Consider the following 21,237-nt stretch of genomic DNA (forward strand, 5'->3'; position numbering starts at 1 on the left):
CTCTACATGCAGCTAGTTGAAAAAAGTCAATCATTGATTGGTTGCTATGGGTTACTGCCCATGGGCAAATTTGCCCTGGAGTATCAACTCCAGAAATGGATGAGTGTGAGGATGACTTCCCCTTAGAGGATCCATTGGCCAGAGAGTCCCAAGCCTTACACCTCCCTGTCACTTTCCATCCTGGCAGAGGACAGCATCTTTTTGGTTTCCTCAGGCTGTGCTGACCCCCAAAAGCTCTGCACTGTATCCATGGTGCAAAAGGTAATCAACTGCTGTGTGCTTTACCTACATAACTCACACCCAAGAGTGGGTATATGATTTCATGGAAAAGCACCTTGATGAGTGGTTCTACAGGGAACTTCTAAGCTAATGAGAGAATGTGATGAAACGCGTTGGGCATTAGCAATAGTGACGCTGCAGGAAGCCATTAGCACTTAGGAAGGGTACATGTGGGACGCGGCTCCTGATAGCCGTAGTTAGTGTTGAGGCAGCACAGTCGGGAGGGCGGGTTAACTGTGAGGTCCAAAGTGACCAGATTGAATGATACAGCAGAGAGCCGCACACTAGTATGATAGCGACATCTACCCGCACTCTCTCCGCATATTGTACTCGGCTCCTGATAGCCGCTTCCATTTACATAGGCAACAAGTGTGGCTGAGGATAGCTGCGCAACTTTTTGTGCAAGATACTGGGGGGTTTTGAGCTAACGGGTAACGGGACTTATCATTACGGCCATTGGTGGCCCTTGTGTGCTTTGTATAAGTTGAGTTGTTTTTAATTTACAATCATGATATTGATCAATGAATTTAGGTCTCACTTTGGCAATTGACATTTTATTGTATTATTTGCCAAGAAAAAACTTTTTACAGATTGTTTAATAAAAGTTAAGTATTAAGGTAACACACAAAACTTTGTAAAACCTTTGTTCACATTTTGATTTGGGTGGTAGACACCTTGTGCAATCTCTAGTAGTTAGTCTATATACTCACTGTTGGTCTCTTCTCTATTAAAAAAAAATATAATAAAGAATAATTATAAAAAAAAAAAATTATTATAAAATAAAATATAATAGATACTATGCCTGAAACCTTCGCTACCTGCTAGCTAAACGTATTTGGCACTGGTTTTCTCTCTGCAAGTTCTGGATTTACCTGTTATGTTTATAGGAATTACATCTGTCTGTACTGCCTGAGCCTCCTGACGCATCTTTTCCTCTGGAGTAGGCAGTGGCAGTGACTTGGTCCAGTTAGTGAGCGTTTCAGAAAACTCAAGCAACACAGGAGTCTTGGGCCTTTTGGTTGAAAGGATCTGTTCCTCTTCATTAAATGAAACAGAAAACTGAAAATAACAATAATTGCCATTAGCACAGTAAGTTAAATCTGAAAAGTATCTTTCATGAACAACAGAGGGTATAAATTACAAAAAAAAGCTAAAATGATCTGTTTTACACAGTTTGACAACTGATTCGGAAATCCTTATGTCTCTTGAATGTACCAATACCATTAACGTATAGTTTGAGATTTCTGACTTCTATAGATCTCCCAGCAGTAAGTAAATTGCCAATTTTTTTTTTTTTTTTTTTTTTAACAGCAGAATACAGCATACTTTAGATGGCAAAGCTAAAAATCCTGGAACATTAGATTTACCTCAGAAAACCATATGTTTTTGAAAAGTACACATTCAGCTTAATAGGAAGAATGCACCTGTGAGAGCTTCACTCCCATCCCACTACAATAACCTAAGATAAGCAGAGTGACCGGTCCACATCGCTTCGTAAAAAGCCTTTCATGAACCAGGATCACCCACTGGTCACCATAATGAGCCCTTTGTCGGGAAAGAAAAAAACAGAAGCCGCAAACACCCCAGATGTTTCAGCGATGCACAAGGGAGAGCTCACAAGCGCCATCTTTGTCCCCCTATGCAGAACACAGCTCCGACTCTGACCCGCAAGTAACCAACACAGACACACAAGCTGCACTTCAAGTGATACAAAAACTGTTTAGTGTGGGAGGGCAACTTCAATCTCATCTTTAAAGGAGACATTTTATATAAAGTTCATATTCAGTTATAATATTCATCCTCCCTCAAAATGTGAAATGATGCAGAAAGAAAGATGTTTTGAAAGCATTTTACCTCCTATACACAAGCTCACTGATCAGAAGTCAGAGCCAAATGAGACATGGGAGTGTCCTTCAGTCTCCCACAGGAACTGGTCACAGCACTGACTGACAGGCTTTACTCAGCAGCAGCAGGGAAACCCCTCCCTCCTCCTGTGTCTCTGCTTGTGCTGCTGCCAGGGGAGGCATATGTTTTATAGATACGCAAACAAATCTGATAAAATGATGGCATCTCTACTTAAATCGGAAAACAAATGGAAAATCTCTCCCTCCTGAAATGAATGAGGCCCGGATTACAGTTATTCCCAAACCCAACAAAGACCCCCTATCCCCAAAAAAGTATAGACCAATATAACTACTGAATGCAGATATAAAAATATTAGCTACAATAATGGCAACCCGCCTGAATAAAATCTTAGGATCTATAATCCATAAAGACCAAATTGAATTTATCCATACTCGACAGGCACCTGATAACATTCGCAAGACCCATAACCTAATAGCTTACGCCAACAAATCAAAACTCCCCATATGCCTTTTAGCGTTAGATATAGAAAAAGCCTTTGATACAATTGACTGGACATATCTATCCTCAATTATAGAAAAGCTTGGGTTACGTCACATTCTCCTTAACACAATTAAAGCATATTACCACTTACCAAAAGCTCAACTGAACTTACCTATTACTAAACCTGCTGTTTCAATAAACATTCAGAAGGAGACTAGACAAGGGTGCCCGCTGTCACCAGCATTATTTGGGCTAGCTATGGAACCCCTTGTAAGAGCTATCAGAGAAAATAGAAATATAAAAGGCCTAGAAATTAAAGGCAAGGAGTATAAACTTTTTCTGTTCGCTGATGACCTCTTAGTACACCTAATGCACCCCCTTACATCTCTACCAAATGTACAAATATATTATATGGTATATATCCTGGATTGGTAGAATCCATTGCACTAAAATGGTACTACAACTACTAAAGATACTATAGGGTCAATTCACTAAAGTGCGTTAAAACGAGCACGATTTATAGCATGCATTAAAACTTTTATTGTGTCTTTTTTTTGCGGCTTCACGCACGATTCACTAAAAGGACACGCGTCAAAATTACGATACAATGCTGTTTGCGTTATTTAACTTGCGAAGACCATTTTCGTGTGGTATTTGACACAACGCGCACTAATTAACACAGCATGCACAAATTGTCACCGCGTGTGAAAAAACGCATGCCATATTAGCCATACACACCATAACTTTCGGAAAACTACTGTTCTGAAAATGACCATATCCCTGCAAACTGGAGGCTACATCACTCTAGGGCCAACACATACTTGAATAAATCACACTGCAAAGTCCATATTGTGTTGCCAAAAGCTCATGAACTGTACTTTTCTATAATTACCGCCTGCCCTAAGTAGGTGTTAATTTTCGCATAGACTAATGCAATATTTAGCGCGTCTAATGCTTCTTATGTGTTTGTGAATCATGCGTTAGTATAATTTCTATGCAAGAATTAACGCAATGCGTTAAAATTAATGCCTTGCGATCATGCATTATTTAGCGCATGCGATATGCATCTTAACACACGTGATAATACTTTAGCAAATTGCGCGGTTTTTTTTGCATCAATTTTAACACAATAAAGCATGCGATGGCACTTACCGCACTTTAGTGAATCAACCCTTATATCTTTTCAGAACTTTGCCCATACCGATACAATGATCAGACCTTATTAAACTACAGAAAGCTATGATGAACTTCATCTGGCAGAACAAACTCCCATGAATCTCGAAACGCATTATGTTTCTACACAAAACTAATGGAGGTCTAGCAGTGCCCAATTTGGATAAATACTACCAAGTGGCCAGACTGCCTCAATGGGTCCCTGCGCACGAAGGCTCACAAGCACCATCATGGGTTTAAATTGAAGATGATCTCCTCTACCCATACATGACTAGCCAAATACTCTGGCTCAATACAACCCCCTAGGAAGAACCTTAAAGATCCCTCCCCAATAACACTTAATATGCTACATCTATGGCAACTCCTTTGAAAAAAACCCCATTTAACATCTTCACCATCTCTTCTGGGTCCATTGATGAATAACCTAGATTTCCCGACTCCAAGAGGTCATTTGTGGCAGAGCAATGGAGTAACAAACTTATATTCTCTAACCCACTGTGGCAAACCATTAACCCTATTGAAAATATAATCCTCCTCCGCAAGAAATGTATAGAACTTTGCAACTCTCAAATTATGTAACCAAACAAGCGAAACACTGGGAACACAACACTATCACAGCATCTAGCTCTGAATCAATATGTCAAACATACCCGTTAGCCCCTGGAACATTGAGCTTAACCTCCAATATACTTAATCAAAAATAAGAAAACAACCTTAAGCTCAATTATATGCTTAAATGGGAAAGAGATCTGGGCAAGACTTTGACAACACAACAATAATCACAATGCAGCCTTACAACCGGGGAAGCACATGTGTGACTAATATGGAAACATCACTGAAGATACTACATAGGACCTATCTGGTCCTTTCTCGACTAGGCAAAATATATTCTTCATGTGATCCACACTGCTTCAGAGGATGCCAGGAGGAAGGCACTATGCTTCATATCTGGTGGGAGTGTAACATAGTTTTAAATACTGGAACTCGGTATGTCATGTACTATCCAAAGTACTCCATGTCACGTTTCAAAAAGACCCCTTTGCCTTACTCTTAGGTAAAAAACCTAAGAAATTTATGAACTCAACCCACAACACTCAACATATACTTATGGCAGCAAGCAAAGATAATCAATATAGCAACCAACGAAAAACTAACTTATATGCTGCAAAACAATATGGAAGCATATGACAAGATCTGGCTCCCTTTGTTAGCATATGAAGATGACCCCTTGTGGTTTTCAGCCCTACATGCTTAAAACAATCTTCAGTACAGACCCAGGGGTAAAACATCTTACCCGCCCCAGCCACTTCACTGTCTTAGTATAAGGCAACAAAATCCAGCCACCAACCCATATTAAATTATATATATTTTCCATTGTTACTTTTGTTGCTTATGTGTATCATCTTTTTTCTATTTCTGTACAATGGGGCCAAAAGTCAAATATGCTAAACCCCCTCCAAAACCATATATTTTTGTAAAGTACACATTAAGGTGAATTTAAAATGGGTACCCATGTCTTTCTGTTTCAAAGTATGGAGTCACAATGCTTTTCCAAATTTGACAGTTTTGATGAAATACCTAAAAATCACTTCAAAGCTTCCACTTTCAAGCATCTTGTCTCCCACACAGTATTAGATACCAAGAAAAAACATCCTAAATATGATGTTCAGTTTAATGCCCATTGGGCATAGGATTACCAAAGTATCTGGCATTTATAGACCCCACAATTAAGTTAGTGCATACATATTTCTTGCCATATAGATCAGATGGTGTATTTTTTGTGGTAGTAGAAATATATGTGGTAAAAGTGGGAAGTAAGTTGACCCCAGAAAACCTTTCAGAAAAAACACATTCTGCCAAATGTAAAATTGGTAAATATGTCTTTATATGGCAAAGCACCAAACAGCAAAGCTAAGCTAAATGTAGCAATTTTTATGTAACTTTTGAATATTGTCTCAAAGCTTGCATACCCACATTTTATAACTTATCAACATAAAACATTCTAAATATGAATGCCAGGGGGTCTATTGAACAGTTTGATGCCCAATATGCATTGATTTATCTAAGTGGTGTATCGAGGCATCCAAATGAAAATAGTGCATATGGCCGCTGCAAGATAAAAACCTGGTATATGTATTATGTGACGTATTATGTGACCCCTAACAGTATGGAGACCCTATAAAACCATATATTTTCTGGAAACATATTCTGACGAAACAAAAATGGGTAAATACATCTTTCTACTGCAAACTACCAACTACAAGGCTATGCTAAACATAACAGTTTTTACAAAATTTCTGAAAATCCAAATAAACCCAAAGCTTGCATTTTACCCCATTATATACCCCCACATTTTGTAATGTATCAACATAAAACATTCTAGATATGACCATCAGGGGTCTAGTGAACAGTTTGATACCCAATATGCATAGATTTACCAAACTATATGGCATGCAGAGGCACCCAAATTGATATATAGCAGAAAATATTTACATGGGCAAAAACAAGTAACAAAGAAAAATGCAGATTGCAATAAAATAGCTAAAATCCAATAAAACCACGAAAATCAATGTTATTTTATTTCACCCAGTTTTAGTATTTTTGCTTGACCAAATTAGTTTAACAGAAAAAATTAAGCAAACACCACCTATGCAGAGCTAAAAATGCAATAATATGACTAAAAATGCACGCAAATCACCAAAAATTTAATATAACCACCAAAATAACATGCAAAAGGTATTTATCAGTGTGGTTAGAGAATACGCTATCCACATTGGCTATAAAACATTTTTCCAGGCAAAAAAAAATCCACAAAATTTTGTAAGTGTGTGTGTGCTTGGCAAAATGCATGTTGTGTGCAAGTAAGTGTTAGTGTTGTGGATGTGTTAAACCCCCGACCCCCCCCCCCCCAAAAAAGTATGTGTAAGTATAAGTGTGTATTAATGTTATAAGTGTGCGTTTGTGTGTTGTTTGACACTAACCTGGGGTTGACAGGCAGATCATCCTGGAGGAGCTGAAGGGCAAGCAAGAACCAAAGACCATCTTTCTTTCCCTGATCTTGTGAGTGGGTGGAGCTGGGGGCTGGTAGAAAAACAAGGAAACAGGCATGTATCATCCACATGTCTGCCGTTTCCTATAGGGCCCCTGGGCAATAATGCCTAAGGGGCCACTCGTTCCCTGCCTCAGCTCGTTGCCTAGGGGCTGGGGAATGAGCGGGGAGCAAAGGAGCAGCTTTAAAAGCCTCTCCTCCACTCCCAAACTCAGAAGTGCTGCAAAATGTAGAATCTACGATCTGTGGCACTTCAGTCCTTTTATCCACAGAAGGTAGATTCAAAGTTCTGTGGCACTTAAAAGGTTAATAAACGTTTAAATGTATTGCTCTGAGAAATGTTTTTCCTAGGTTGCCATACTTTACCATGTGCTCATGTGTAAATCCAGAAAATGATCAGTAAAGCTGCCATTTTTATACTGCTCACTGCTAGAGATTCTGAATCTGCAGCAATCCTACCCCATCCTGCCCTGTAGTAGCATCGTTGGTAGGTATTATGAATCCCCAACACTGATTTATAAATGCAGAGATTATTTTCCTGTTTTGTACTTGAAACTAGGCTATGATAGATGCTGCTCACCTTATGTACATTTGTAGTGGCATTGTAGGTAAGTATTTCCAGTGCTGGTTTATCAATACAGACTGTTATTTTTCAGTTTGTAAAAAACATTTAGAACCTTTATGCAGCCACCTCATGGCACCACCTTGTTAGGTCTTTACCTACGTATATAGTTGTAGTTCAAAACAGATGCCTCCCACCTTATACACATCCTTGTATGTTGTTTCATTATGTGTATTTTCTAGTATTTGCTATGCTTTATTATGCTGTATAGTTGGTAATACTATAGTCGTGCTGTATAGTACGGTCTTGTCTCAGTGAATAAATGACGGAAAGAGTTTAGCTCTATTTAAAACCACACACTGCCTCAGAGAAACACTTGTGAGGACGGAACGCTGGTAATAAGACTGCAATTTGTTCTTAATAAAATGTGATAGTTGCAGTATTACACATAACACAAGTAAATGCTTTAGCTATAAGCAAACTAATACCAAGGGCTGTGACAGACTGGGAGATTAGTTGCTGCACAACAAATCTTCCTGGTCGCAGGTGACTAATCTCCTCGAAATGCCATTCCACCGGCTAGACTGTAAATCGCCGGTGGGATGGCATACGCAACGCCAAAATCGCCTTGAGAGGAAAATTGCCGTGCCGTGTATACCATCCCACTGGTGATTTACATTCTAGCTGGTGGGGTAGCATTTTGGGGAGATTAGTCGCCCCGCGACAAGGAAGATTTGTTGCATGGTGACTAATCTCCTTGTCTGTCACAGCCCTAAATGTTTATCATTATACATGACCCCAGCACCCCCACTACAATCTCACTCTGCCCTAATTACTCAATGAAATGCGTGACAATATCACTGGATCACATAATGGCCACAGCTTTATTGAAGAATTACAGACAGTACACAACCATTGCATAAAACAGTTTTCCAACATGTAATACAATTAGACCTGCATATCTTTATACAAGTTTTTAAAAAACAATGACATTAACATGTATTGAACAGTAAATAACCAGAGCCCCTGTCAGTCTGCCCTTCCATAACATATATCACTATCCTCCAGCCAACTTAAGTCCTGGCTCGGAGAATACTCCCACAAACCAGGCTCAGCAAGCCACCTGTTAAAAAAAAGTGGCCCTTTTAACCTCAAGCCCACCATCCCTTTACTGAAAGTTTTTCTTAGATTCCATCCACACACAATGGTCACCCACCTAAGGGGTTACACCATCCCACAAAATAATTTTACAACAGCACCGCTGACATGGGCCCGACACAGCATGCAGAGTTGGCCCCGTAGAGTGAAGTTAAATAGGTCCATTCCTACCTCATTTAAATGGACCCCATCAGCACTACAGCACACTGGCTGGTTGTCCAAATAATTAGCCTGTACAAATTTTGAAATATCGCTTTTTATGATCTTGCCCACCCTTCAGGGCAACCTAGGGATAATGTTGGACCACATCAAGCTTATTTCGGAGAACACTGACCGTAATCTCCTGCAGTCTCCTTCTAATATTCTTTATCAACTGCTTCACTGGGCAGTAAGCCCATTCTCACTGCAATGTAACAGAATTATGTTTGGCGGACCCCATAGTTTTGCCCTTTGAATAACCAATGGTACGAACTCCTCCCAGAGGAGACCAGCTACCCCATGGCACTAAATCACCTGGGATTCCTTAAAACCTAATTGCTCCCTGTTGACCCGGACTTTGGGTTGCTGTTCCGCCTGCCGATAAAGGTCACCCCATAGGATTGCATTGTTTTTTCTGCCTATTCTCGCTGAACAATTTCAATATCCTAAATGCCCCATAGAAGGCCCATGAGAATGCCAGTTTGAATAAAGTGATTTCAAAAGCCAACTGTGCTGATGTCTCTAGCTGATTGAACAGCCCTACCGCTTTTTTGCCCTTGCTAAAATCTTTGTAGCTTGTTTTATGGCAAAACCTTTTGTATATTCCCCCCACCCATAAAACTTAAACAGGAAGGCCAGAGCTGCAATTTTCTGTAGTAACACCCTGACCAATATGCCCCGTTCAAAATCTAAAGACTGCCAGGCCAGTAGGCCCAGCTTGTCCCCATCACTCTCCACTCCCCTTACTTCTTCCTCCAAATTAATCTACTCTGTCCATACTCTACTGTCTGTGTCCCACATCTTGGAGGTGACTGACCGATTGACCAAGTCCAGCATACCTTTTAAACGAGTTTCCAACCAGTTTGGGTGATAAAGCATCAGCAATTTTGTTTTTGGGAGGTGTTTTGTGCCGCAGGACTGGCCTTGGCCCCACAGTTCCACCGCCATAATAATTGGAAAAAGTTCCAAGAATGTGAGGTTGCCAGTTAGCTTAACTCCACCCATTCCTGGCGCACACCACCTCCGACTATAGTAGGCTCCAAACCATCTGTGAACAAGTTTATCTCCCAATTAGCATGCGCTCCCTGCAACCAGTAGGACTGGCCATAAAAGTCCTGGAGAAACACCCTCCATTACTGCCAGGTCTTCCTTGTGTTCTTGATGGAGGCAGATGAAAGTGGTGGGGCCTGCGCACACCTGTGGTAGCCAGCGCCAATGCCCTAGCAAATACCCGCCAAATGGGAATAACCCTGTATGCAAAGTTAATTTTGCCTAGCAAGGACTGCAGTTGCCGGAGTGTGACTTTCTTTGCTTTCAGGGAGAAGCATGCATTTCTGGAGTACTGTATCAATTTCTAGTCCCAAAAATTTTAGGTAGGTGGCGGGGCCTTCGGTTTTATCCCCAGCTTAGTGGTGGTCCGCTACCTCCTGCAGTGAAGGAGCACCACGCAAAGCCCAGAGTTGCCGGTGCCGACACACAGGAAGTCATCCAGGTAGTGAATTACCGTGCTGACCCCCCGCTTGTTTCAATACTACCTACTCCATAAATATAATGAACGCTTCGAAGTATGCGCAGGAGATGGAACAGCCCATAGGCAGACTGTGATCTACATAATAGCTTCCTTTGAAAAAACAGCCCAGTAAGTGCAATGAGTCCTACTGGTAGTAGGTGTAAATGCAGATTCTATGCTGGCTTTCACCATTAGTGCACCTGGCCCTGCCTCCCGCACCAGCCAACCTGCTTCTTCAAAGGAAGTGTAGCAAACCTGCCAGCTCCCTATCAATGTAATCACTGACAGAACCCCCTAAACTTTCCAGGTTCCTTCTTGGGTACTAACCCTAGTGGGGAAACCCAGAGCCTGTGGAGCAGAGGAACTGGGAAGGGGCCTGCCATGCGTCCCAAAGCCACCTCCTTGTGTAGCTTTTCTTGCACTAGGGTCGGGTATTCATTAGCTGACTTTAGTGACACTGCTTCCTGGAATCCTAAACCCAAATTTGAACCCCTCCGCAACAGTGCCGCCTTTGCCTCAAGCCTCACCAGCGTTGTTCCCTTTCCCAAAACTGGGTTTTCCCGTAGTTGTCTTGCTTCTTTTGAAGCATCAGCTGTATGAAGGGCTACCTGTGCGCAACAAGCATTCATGTCTGAACCAGCATGAAAAGCTCCCCACTTACACTGACTATTGTTTTACAATCAGCAGACACCTTTTTTTGTGTGCTCCAGCAATGCTCATGTTTTGCCCGCTGGAGCTCCCTGGAAAGGGCTGGGAAGCCCCAGCCCCTGACCCACTGTAGCTCTGATTCCCTTTATTGTGCATCCATAGGCAATGTCCCTATGGTCCCATTGCAGATCTGACCTCATTACCATCCTCTGCCTCAATTGCACGTCATAACGGAAGCCAAGCCATGCCTCCGTACACTCAATGGGCCTCCCAGATGCTGTCCAGGTAGCGTGCTGAGCACTGCCGGCTGTTTTCCCCCCACTATGATGAGCAAATGCAAAAAGCTTGCAACAAATGTCGCCAAATGTTTTGGGGATAAGCCTGAACCTTTTCCTATCCTCATCCTAAACCTTCCTGTGTTCCTTTCCCTTCTCAAAGTTTTCAATGTTGAACTGCTCAAGGGGGAAGTAGTGTAAAGGTATCTACATACTCGCTTTTGCCTACCTTTCCCCATACCTCTGGCTTCAAGTGGACTCCCGAGTCATTCAAAGCAGAGATAAGCGCAACCCTCTGCTACATCTGAAATGGGGGTGCTTTCTTGTCTGTGTCCTTACCCTTTTGTATATTGGGATGGTGGGAGTGGTCATAATGATGTCAGGGATTGGGACAATGATGTTGGGTGGGGTTATTGATCACTGGATTTCTGTACACTTTTCTCAGTGTTTTAAACTAAATGGTAAACCCTTTGAAAAAAAGTGATGCCCAGTTTAAAATCGGAGAGGTGGCAACCCAAGCTATGTCTATATCCTGCCTGCGGAGTAAGCCAAATCCTTTAACTGTAAGTATGGGATCTATTATACAGAAACCAGTTAAACAAAAAGCTCTGAAATACAGCAATGACAATTTCTAATTTTTTTTTTTTAAAGATTTTTTTTCTTTATTGCGTTTTTCATAGTTTACATAAATCAAACAAATAAGGAAAGGTAGGGACAGAAGAAGAAGAGCAATAGTGTGGGTGGGGGGGTGTTGGGTTTCCGTACTTGTCGAGTGCATTTTTGACTTTGTCTCATGTTTGTCCCATGGCCCTATATTGTGTTTTTAATAAAGATGCTTAAGAATTAAACTGCTAGTCCAGTGTCCATTCTTTTGTGTCCATTCTTTTGTTATACACCTCTGTCCATAATCAGTGTTTCTGTTGTGACCTGTGTGTAACTTCCCCATCCGTCCCATATCTTGTTGAATTTATCTGGGCATCCTCTAGCCAGGTATGTTAGTTTTTGACAAAGAAGCGTGTCGTTAATCATTTTTTTCCAGAAGCCCAGGGTTGGCGGAGCCGTTGCCTTGCAGGTCATCAGGATTGCTTTTTTGGCAAAGTGTAGAATTTGAAGGAGACATAGTTCGTTGTATTGGTTAAGTGATAGTCCTTCCGTGTATCTGAGTAGGCATAAAGTTGGAGAGCAGATATGTGGGAGTCTCAAGACTGTGGTGCCGTAATTCAATACATCAGACCAAAATTTTTGGATCTCTTTCCAGGAACCCTCATCTAGCTGAGGGAAGTCCTGCTGCCACTTGTGCTTATGTGGGTCAAAATCATCCTAAAGAAGGATGGTGTAAAACCAGCTCACCTGTTTGTTGAGGTCAGAGCACCTCAGGTATCGCTCTAGTGATGTTACCGTTATATCAGGGGCATTGCCCGGGAATTGAGTGTTTTAAGTGCGTGCTGCAGCTGGAGAAACCTAAACAACAAATGGTTGTGCAGCCCAAATTCAGTCTGCAGTTGTGGAAACTGCTTAAATCTCCCAGCTGAGATTACATCCAAGGTGTTTCACCACTGCAGCTGCCCAAGTACTAACGGAAGCGCATCGTTGCCCCATAGTATGGTCCATTTAGACCATTTAGATATTATTATACGTGTTAACCATTGGTTTTTGGAATACTGTAACTACTGTTTTCATAACCGGTGTAAGGGGGTATATGGATGAAGAACTTCTGTGCAATTGGTTTGCTAGTGCCTCAAAGGAGGAGATCACCCCTGCCTCTACTAGCACTGCTTGGTTATTTGGGTTGGGGTTCAGCCACCACCAAGTGAACACCAGCTGGCTTGCGTAGTAGTACAGCTGGAAGTTGGTTAAAGCTAGGCCTCCTGTGTTGAGTGGGGCTTGGAGGGTCTGCCATTTTATTCTGGGGTGTTCCCCTGCCCATATAAACCCTCTGCCTATTGCATCTAAGTTTCCAAACCATTTTTTGGTAGTATTACCGGGGAGTTGTGGAACGCATATAGCAGTTTGGGTAGAAAGACCATTTTAATTATGTGTTCGGGGAGGAAGAGTGGTAGCGTGGCCCAGTTTTGGGTTTTGAGCCTTAAGGATCATATGATTGGGGTTAGGTTGAGATGTGAATTTTGAGAGGTCATTATGAATTTCAATTCCTAAATACCTAAATCTGTCTACCCATTGAAGTTGTGGGCCGTGTGCAGGGTCTCTGTTTGAGAAGATATTGAGAAGATCAAGGACTTTTCCCAATCTCCCCTCAGTTCCGAGAATCCCCCAAACTGGCTCGTCACAAGCAGGAGTTCAGACAGGGATTCCCTTGGGTCTGTCAAATATACCATACCAACATATCATCTGCATATATCATCTTCTAGTTTTTGCAGTTGGAGTCCCTTTATGTTGGGGTTCGCTCTGATTTCTATAGCTAGGGGTTCTATGGCAAAAAGCAAGGGTGACAGTGGGCAGCCCTGCCTGGTTCCCTTTGCCAGATTGAACTCCTGTGACACACCTAGAGCTAGGATATGGGTAAATTCGGGTCTATCATATAGGGCCTTGATCCATTTTATGAATTTATCTCCCAGTACATATCTTGCTAATATTTGCCACAGGTAGGGCCAATCTACTGTATCGAAGGCTTTCTCTGTGTCCAGGGACACCACTATTCTCTCTTCCGAATTCTGGTGTACTGTGGTAATGTTTATATATAAAAGTCTTATATTGATGTTCGTGCCTTTGTTAGGCATAAAGCCAGTCTGATCCGGGTGAATTAGATGTTCAATTATCTGCTTTAGGCGGTTTGCTAGAATTTGCGCTAGGATTTTGACATCCGAGTTCAGGAGAGAGATTGGTCTGTATGATCCACATTTGTGTGGTGGCTTGCCTTCTTTTAGAATTAGAGTGATAGTGGCCAGTCTGGAGGATTCCGGGAGTGGGGTTCCCTGGGGGATCTTATTGAAAAGGGTTGCCAAGAAGCGTGTCCCCGTGCACCTTGTACCACTCAATAGGCAGCCACATTTGTCGTTTTTTTCGTACCAGCTGGCTACTCTCGAGTTACCTTTGAGAGTATTTTTCTGTGTAAACTAAATTGACATTTCTCTGTGCTGTCGAGAAGACCTCCCCTACAGTTTCTGAGGGATCCCTAGTGTAAACCCCGCTGTGCTTCGTCTAGGCCTCTCTAGCTTCTGAGAGTGTTGTGTCTAGTCTACGTCTCGCTTCTTTAATCAGGGAAATGTATGTTCCCCTGGCAAAGGCTTTGCCTGCATCCCACACTACTGGCTCCGATGCTGAATCCATCTGGGTGGTAGTCTTCACTGACTCGCTCCCTTCCCATCCGGGACTATGAGGACCATCTGTATTGCTGAGTGGCAGGAGAATTGCCGTGTATTAGGGTGGGACCACCTCCACACGTCCGTTAAGTTGGATGCCCGGAGCCAGTCCCCTAGAGCGGCTTTGTTTTTTCTATTTGGACACAGTCGATCTAGGTCTGGTGCAGGGACAGCATTAAAGTCCCCCATCCATATTGTGGGGTAGTCTCCAATGGATGCAATTTTCCCTAGAATTAACTGGAGGAGTGCCGTGTCGCCTGGTGGTGGGGGATAAACATTTATTAGAATAATTGGAGTTGTGGCTATGTTAATTTTTATTATTAGGATCCGGCCGTATCTGTTGGACACTCTTTTTCTATTGAGGGAAGGCTGGTCTTTCTAAAGAGTATCACCACACCCATCGAATAGGAGGAGTACTCTGCATGCAGAGTGGGGTGAACCCAGTGTTGCCTGAGGGCCCTGTCTCTCTGGCCTATAAGGTGCATCTCTTGCACCAACATGGTGTCTGCTCCTAATTTTTTACAGTGGTCTAGGACTATTGATCGCTTAATTTTGTCGTTGAGACCTCTGACATTCCAAGATACTAGTCTGATTTTACTTCCTGCCATGTTGAGTGTGTGTTCATGTAGTGAGGTTGTATAATACAAAATAGGTACTCACAGGCTGGCCGCGGGTCCATGGTGGGTTTGCACTGGAAGCCCATAGGGGTAAGGAGAAGAAAGGAAGAGCAAAGATAGGTGAATAACATAAAACCCCCGATATACCCACCTCCCTGTATCCCCTCCCAAACATGGAGATACACTGTTCCCATAACTGTAACTCTTATTGGGTGTGAAGCTTTATAGAGAGAACTTGACTGGGTCAATTCTCATGGGTTCTTTAACCATTAACTATAAATAAGAGTCTCGTCTCAGTCCGGCTGTAGGGACAGCTTTCTCAACTTTAACTTGTAACCTTCAGCAGGCTTGTCCTCTCTGGGTACTGGCCCCAGCTGTGCACATATTTTGGTTGTGCCCCTCTACTTTTCATGGGAATGTGGAGGGTGTTTGCACTGCGGGCCCCCTCTGTGAGAGTAGGCTCAGAGGCTTGGTGTGGGCTCCTGGACACTTAAGTAGCCCTGGTGATATCCACCATGTGTGTACCATCTTGCTTGAGAAGGGAGATTTTGCCTTTTCTTAATGTAATAATAAAAAAAGAACGGTTCATGATAATAATCATAACTGTATTGTTATTGTTTTTCATTTACTGTCCAGATTCTTATTCAGTTTTCACAATGTGGAAAACCCAACAGGTGGCAACCCTAGCGTGAACCCACTGGCCCTGCAAGCTGGTAAAAAGTGAATATGGACACAAGTAACTTGTGAAAGGCATCAGTGCATGCGTGATCTAGTCTGGGAAAATAGCAAGAAAGGTTTACTGGTCGGGTTGGCTTGACTTACTGGGCCAGCACAATTTTTGCCTGGGTTTGAAGATAGCCCCATTTAAGGTTTAAATAAATGTGTTTACCAATTAGAGTTATTTTTGAGAGTACCAATATTGTTAGAATAGGAAATCAAAACTTCCGATTTCTTGCTATGGTTGCAATGGATTATTATGGATAACCACAGTATACTTTTTGCTTTATTTGTTAACTTTATGTTTGTGTATACATTAGGGGTCATTTATCTGACACTGAGTGCCAGATATAAAATCCAGTGCTCAGTGCAGAGAGCAGTGTCAGGAGACGTAGCTCAGTTCTATCCTTACCACCTGCCTCATGGTTCAGATGTGGGCTGTTTAATATAAATCCCATGAGAACAATACAAGCAAGTTCACATTGCAATATTTACATTTCTTGATAATATAAACTGAGTGCTTACACACATAGTTACATAGTTACATAGTTACATAGGGTTGAAAAAAGACCATTGTCCATCAAGTTCAACCCATCCGAGTAAACCCAGCACACAACCTATACTAACCAATCTATACACTCACATACATAAACTATATATATACAACCAGTAATACTAACTGTAGATATTAGTATCACAATAGCCTTGGATATTCTGCTTGTTCAAGAACTCATCCAGGCCCCTCTTAAAGGCATTAACAGAGTCTGCCATTACCACATCACTAGGAAGGGCATTCCACAGCCTCACTGCCCTCACCGTGAAAAACCACCTACGCTGCTTCAAATGGAAGCTCTGTTCCTCTAATCTATAGGGGTGACCTCTGGTGCGCTGATTGTTTTTATGGGAAAACTACTTCCTTGGGAACTACTAGTTGCTCTCTAGAATATGGGGCAAAATGGGTCATGAGATTCTAGAATTATTGGCTTTGAATGTGCCAAAAAGCTTTTGATTTAAGAAGTGATGTATTTATGATTATGTTTTAGCCAGTTGTGAGGTTTTTGCTATCTAGCCAACACATATTCACCCTAAAGTCTGCAGAAATATGTGACACAAATAATAAATGTAGAAGCCTCTTCTGGTCACAATCATGAAGTGGACTGGGAAATGCTCAAGTCAACCATTGCAACATACAAAGAAAGTCATAATTTTGCAAGCAATGCTCAAAGGACAGCAAAGAATGGGCTGGTATTTGTTTGTGTATGCAAGGAATGATAAAGAGATCAGTGAAAATGATGTTGCAAATAGTTAACATGGTGGCCCCAAGGGTAAAGGCTTACTGATAAGTTCCAGTAAATATAGTGTGTTAGCTTAACATTTACAGTCCAATCAGTGGGTATAAATATGTTGGAGTCTTCTTTAACACTACAGGGTTATCTAATGAAAGGCACTAAGTTACTGTACACAGAGGTAAAAGTTAATAAGTTACTTTACACACAGGTACAATAAAGGTGGCCACACACGTGGCGATTTCCGATCGTACAATTGGCCACTAACCGTTCAGACCTGAAACAGCAGATAAGGAGGTAGAAACAATAGGGATACAATAGGTACTAGTAAGTAGCTTGTGTACTTTGATGTTCCAGGGCACCAAGTTTCAGCAGAAACTATGACAAGACTGACAGATGCATCCTAACACATTTTAAATGCGAGAAGAAAAAAATATGAATAATAGATAAAATACTAGAGAATGCAAACACACAGTCTGTTTTAGATAATGCAAATATCCTTGTTCAGATGCTACTTTTAGAATTTGGGACAGAGTCAAGTATTCATCTGGTCTTGACCTCTTGGCCCTCTGCAGCTCCCATATTCCAGAACCCCTTATTCCCTCCAGGTCAAAACCTAAAGGCTTATAAATGGTGGCTAGATTAAAAAAAAAACAAAAAACTGATCAAGTAAGAGGTCCTGTGACCCTATCATATCTCCATGAATAGATGCAACATCCCACTACTGAATATTTCAGAGCTAAGCAAATTTTACACTATTTAACCACCTTAAAGATCCACTGGAATAATACATCTGGTATATATCTGGCAGTCTATACTTGTAAGGGATTCAATTATTAGAACGGTGGAAAGGGTAATTTGTTGCAAGGACCCTACATGCTGAACTGTGTGTTGCTTGCCTGGTGCTAGGGTTCGGCATGTGGTGAACGAGCAGACAAATTGCTGGGAGGGGCTGGGGAAGACCCGGTGGTCTTGGTACACATAGGTACCAATGACAAAGTTAGAGGAGGGGGGTAAGTCCTCAAGAACGATATAAAAAAACTAAGCGATAAGTTAATGGCTAGGGCTTCGAAGGTAATTTTCTAGGAGATATTACCTATGTGACTAGCAACATTAAGAAGGCAGTGGGAGCTTAGGGAGATTAATGCGTGGCTGAGAGATTGGTGCAGGGAGGGGGGCTTAGGGTTTCTGGAGAACCGGGCTGATTTCTCAATCGGCTACAGGCTGTTTGCCAGGGATGGGCTGTACCTCATAGTTACATAGTTATAGTTACATAGGGTTGAAAAAAGACCATTGTCCATCAAGTTCAACCCATCCGAGTAAACCCAGCACCAACCTATACTAACCAATCTATACACTCACATACATAAACTATATATATACAACCAGTAATACTAACTGTAGATATTAGTATCACAATAGCCTTGGATATTCTGCTTGTTCAAAAACTCATCCAGGCCCCTCTTAAAGGCATTAAGAGAGTCTGCCATTACCACATCACTAGGAAGGTCATTCCACAGCCTCACTGCCCTCACCGGTAAAACCACCTACGCTGCTTCAAATGGAAGCTCTGTTCCTCTAATCTATAGGGGTGACCTCTGGTGCGCGGATTGTTTTTATGGGAAAAAAGAACATCCCCCAACTGCCTATAATCCCCTCTAATGTACTTGTACAGAGTAAACATGTCCCCAAGCAAGCGCCTCTTTTCCAGAGAAAACAACCCCAACCTCGACAGTCTAACCTCATAGCTTAAATCTTCCATCCCCTTTACCAGTTTAGTTGCACGTCTCTGCACTCTCTCCAGCTCATTAATATCCTTCTTAAGGACTGGAGCCCAAAACTGCACTGCATACTCACGGTGAGGCCTTACCAGGGACCTATAAAGAGGCAAAAATATGTTCTCATCCCTTGAGTCAATGCCCTTTTTTATACAAGACAAAAATTTATTTGCTGTAGTAGCCACAGAATGACACTGCCTGGAATTGGACAACTTGTGATCTACAAAAACCCCTAGATTCTTCTCCATTAAGTATGCCCCCAACACACTACCATTCAGTAGATAGTTTGCGTTTATATTATTTCTACCAAAGTGCATAACTTTGCACTTGTCAACATTGAACCTCATTTTCCAGTTTGCTGCCCAGTTTTCCAATTTTGTCAAATCGCTCTGCAAAGCGGCAGCATCCTGCATGGAACTTATAGTTTTGCACAATTTAGTGTCATCAGCAAAAATAGAAACGGTACTCTCTATGCCCACCTCCAGGTCATTAATAAACAAGTTAAAAAGCAAAGGACCAAGGACTGACCCCTGCGGTACTCCACTAACCACACTGGTCCAATTAGAAAATGTTCCATTTACCACCACTCTTTGTACTCTATCCTTCAGCCAGTTCTCTATCCAATTACAAATATTATGTTCTAGGCCAATATTCCTCAATTTGATCATTAACCTTCTGTGAGGTACTGTATCAAACGCTTTAGCAAAATCTAAGTAGATGACATCAACTGCCATTCCAGCATCAAGGTTCCTGCTCACCTCCTCATAAAAGGCAACTAAATTAGTCTGGCAAGATCTGTTACGCATAAAACCATGCTGGCACAAACTAATAGTATTGTGAACTGCAATGTATTCAACTATCCTATCCCTTATTACCCCTTCCAGAAGCTTTCCTACTACTGATGTCAGACTAACAGGCCTATAGTTTTCAGGCTGAGAACGAGATCCCTTTTTAAATAATGGCACCACATTAGCAATCCGCCAGTCTCTCGGCACCATGCCAAACCTCAACGAATCCTGAAAAATTATGTGAAGAGGCTTGGCAATCACAGCGCTCAGCTCATTTAATACCCTGGGATGAATCCCATCCAGTCCAGGACCTTTGTTTACCTTTACATGTTCAAGTCTCTTTTGAATTTCCTCCTGAGTGACCCACGCGCGTCAGTAGCTAGATTACTAGCACTGGGTATATAAAAAGGGAAGCCTTCATTATCTGGCTCCTCAGATGTATAGACAGATGAAAAATAAGAGTTCAAAATTTCTGTTTTTTCCCCGTTCTCATCAACCAACGTACCCCCCCGTGATAATAAAGTTCCCACCCCTTCTTGCTTCATTTTTTTACTATTCACATAATTAAAAAATAATTTTGGATTCTTTTTACTCCTAGCTGCAATATCCCTTTCCATCTCTATTTTAGCTTGCCTGATAGCTTTTTTGCATTCTTTATTTGCTTCCTTGTACCTGATGAAAGTTTCTGCTGTCCCAGCTAACTTGAATGCTTTAAAAGCACGTTTTTTTATTACCAACCTCGACCCTAACTCTTTTATTCAGCCATAAAGGTTTTGCTTTGTGATGCCTCTCCTTGCTTACAAGGGGAATATACTGTTGTGTATACTTGCAAAGCAATGTTTTAAAGATGTTCCATTTTCCTTCTGTGTCTAACCCCATGAAAAGCCTTTCCCAGTTGACATATTGCAGAGATGCCCTTAAACTGGCAAAGTCTGCACGTCTAAAATTGAGCGTTTTAGTTACTCCCTTATAGAGCTGTTTCTGCAGCATTATCTCAAAGGAGACCATGTTGTGATCACTGTTCCCCAAATGCTCACCCACACAAATGTTTGAGATAAGATCAGTATTATTAGATATTACCAGGTCCAAAATAGAATCATTCCGAGTAGGTTCTTGAACCACCTGAAATAAAAAGTTGTCATTTAGCATATTTACAAACCTACTAGCTTTTTCTGACTTAGCCACCCCATTACTCCAGTCAATGTCCGGATAATTAAAGTCCCCCATAATAACAACTTGACCCAATTTTGAAGCCTCAATGATGATGTGGCAGAAGATGGCTAGAGGGTTAGAGGAGATTTTAAACTAGAAGTGGGGTGGGGGGAGGGTGCAGTGGGTAATTCTGTGGTAGGCAGGATAGATGAGGTAGTGGGCATAGTAAGGGAAAATGGGGGAGGAGACATGCTTCGGGTTACTGATAATGGCTGGGAGGACCATTAGTTGCGACATTCTCACTCTGGTACCAGTATTAAAGGTATGTTTACCAATGCAGTCTGACTGGTAAAATAGGAGAGCTGGAGGTGCTGACGTTGC

At 41.9% G+C, this 21,237-nt stretch overlaps 1 protein-coding gene across 9 annotated transcripts in view; it reads right to left on the minus strand.

Moving 5' to 3' along the window:
• The window catches only part of nhsl1 (NHS like 1), a 185,396-nt gene that overhangs the window by 48,142 nt on the left and 116,017 nt on the right, over positions 1-21,237 (minus strand). For 6 of the 9 annotated variants that reach the window (XM_012962801.2, XM_012962800.2, XM_012962802.3 and 3 more), the window contains 1 exon segment: positions 1,152-1,338. In XM_012962801.2, coding sequence (XP_012818255.1) covers positions 1,152-1,338 — 187 coding nt within the window. 9 annotated transcript variants of the gene reach the window in all.

Source organism: Xenopus tropicalis, chromosome 5 (genome assembly GCF_000004195.4).
Source record: "Xenopus tropicalis strain Nigerian chromosome 5, UCB_Xtro_10.0, whole genome shotgun sequence".
Taxonomy (NCBI): Eukaryota; Metazoa; Chordata; class Amphibia; order Anura; family Pipidae; genus Xenopus; species Xenopus tropicalis.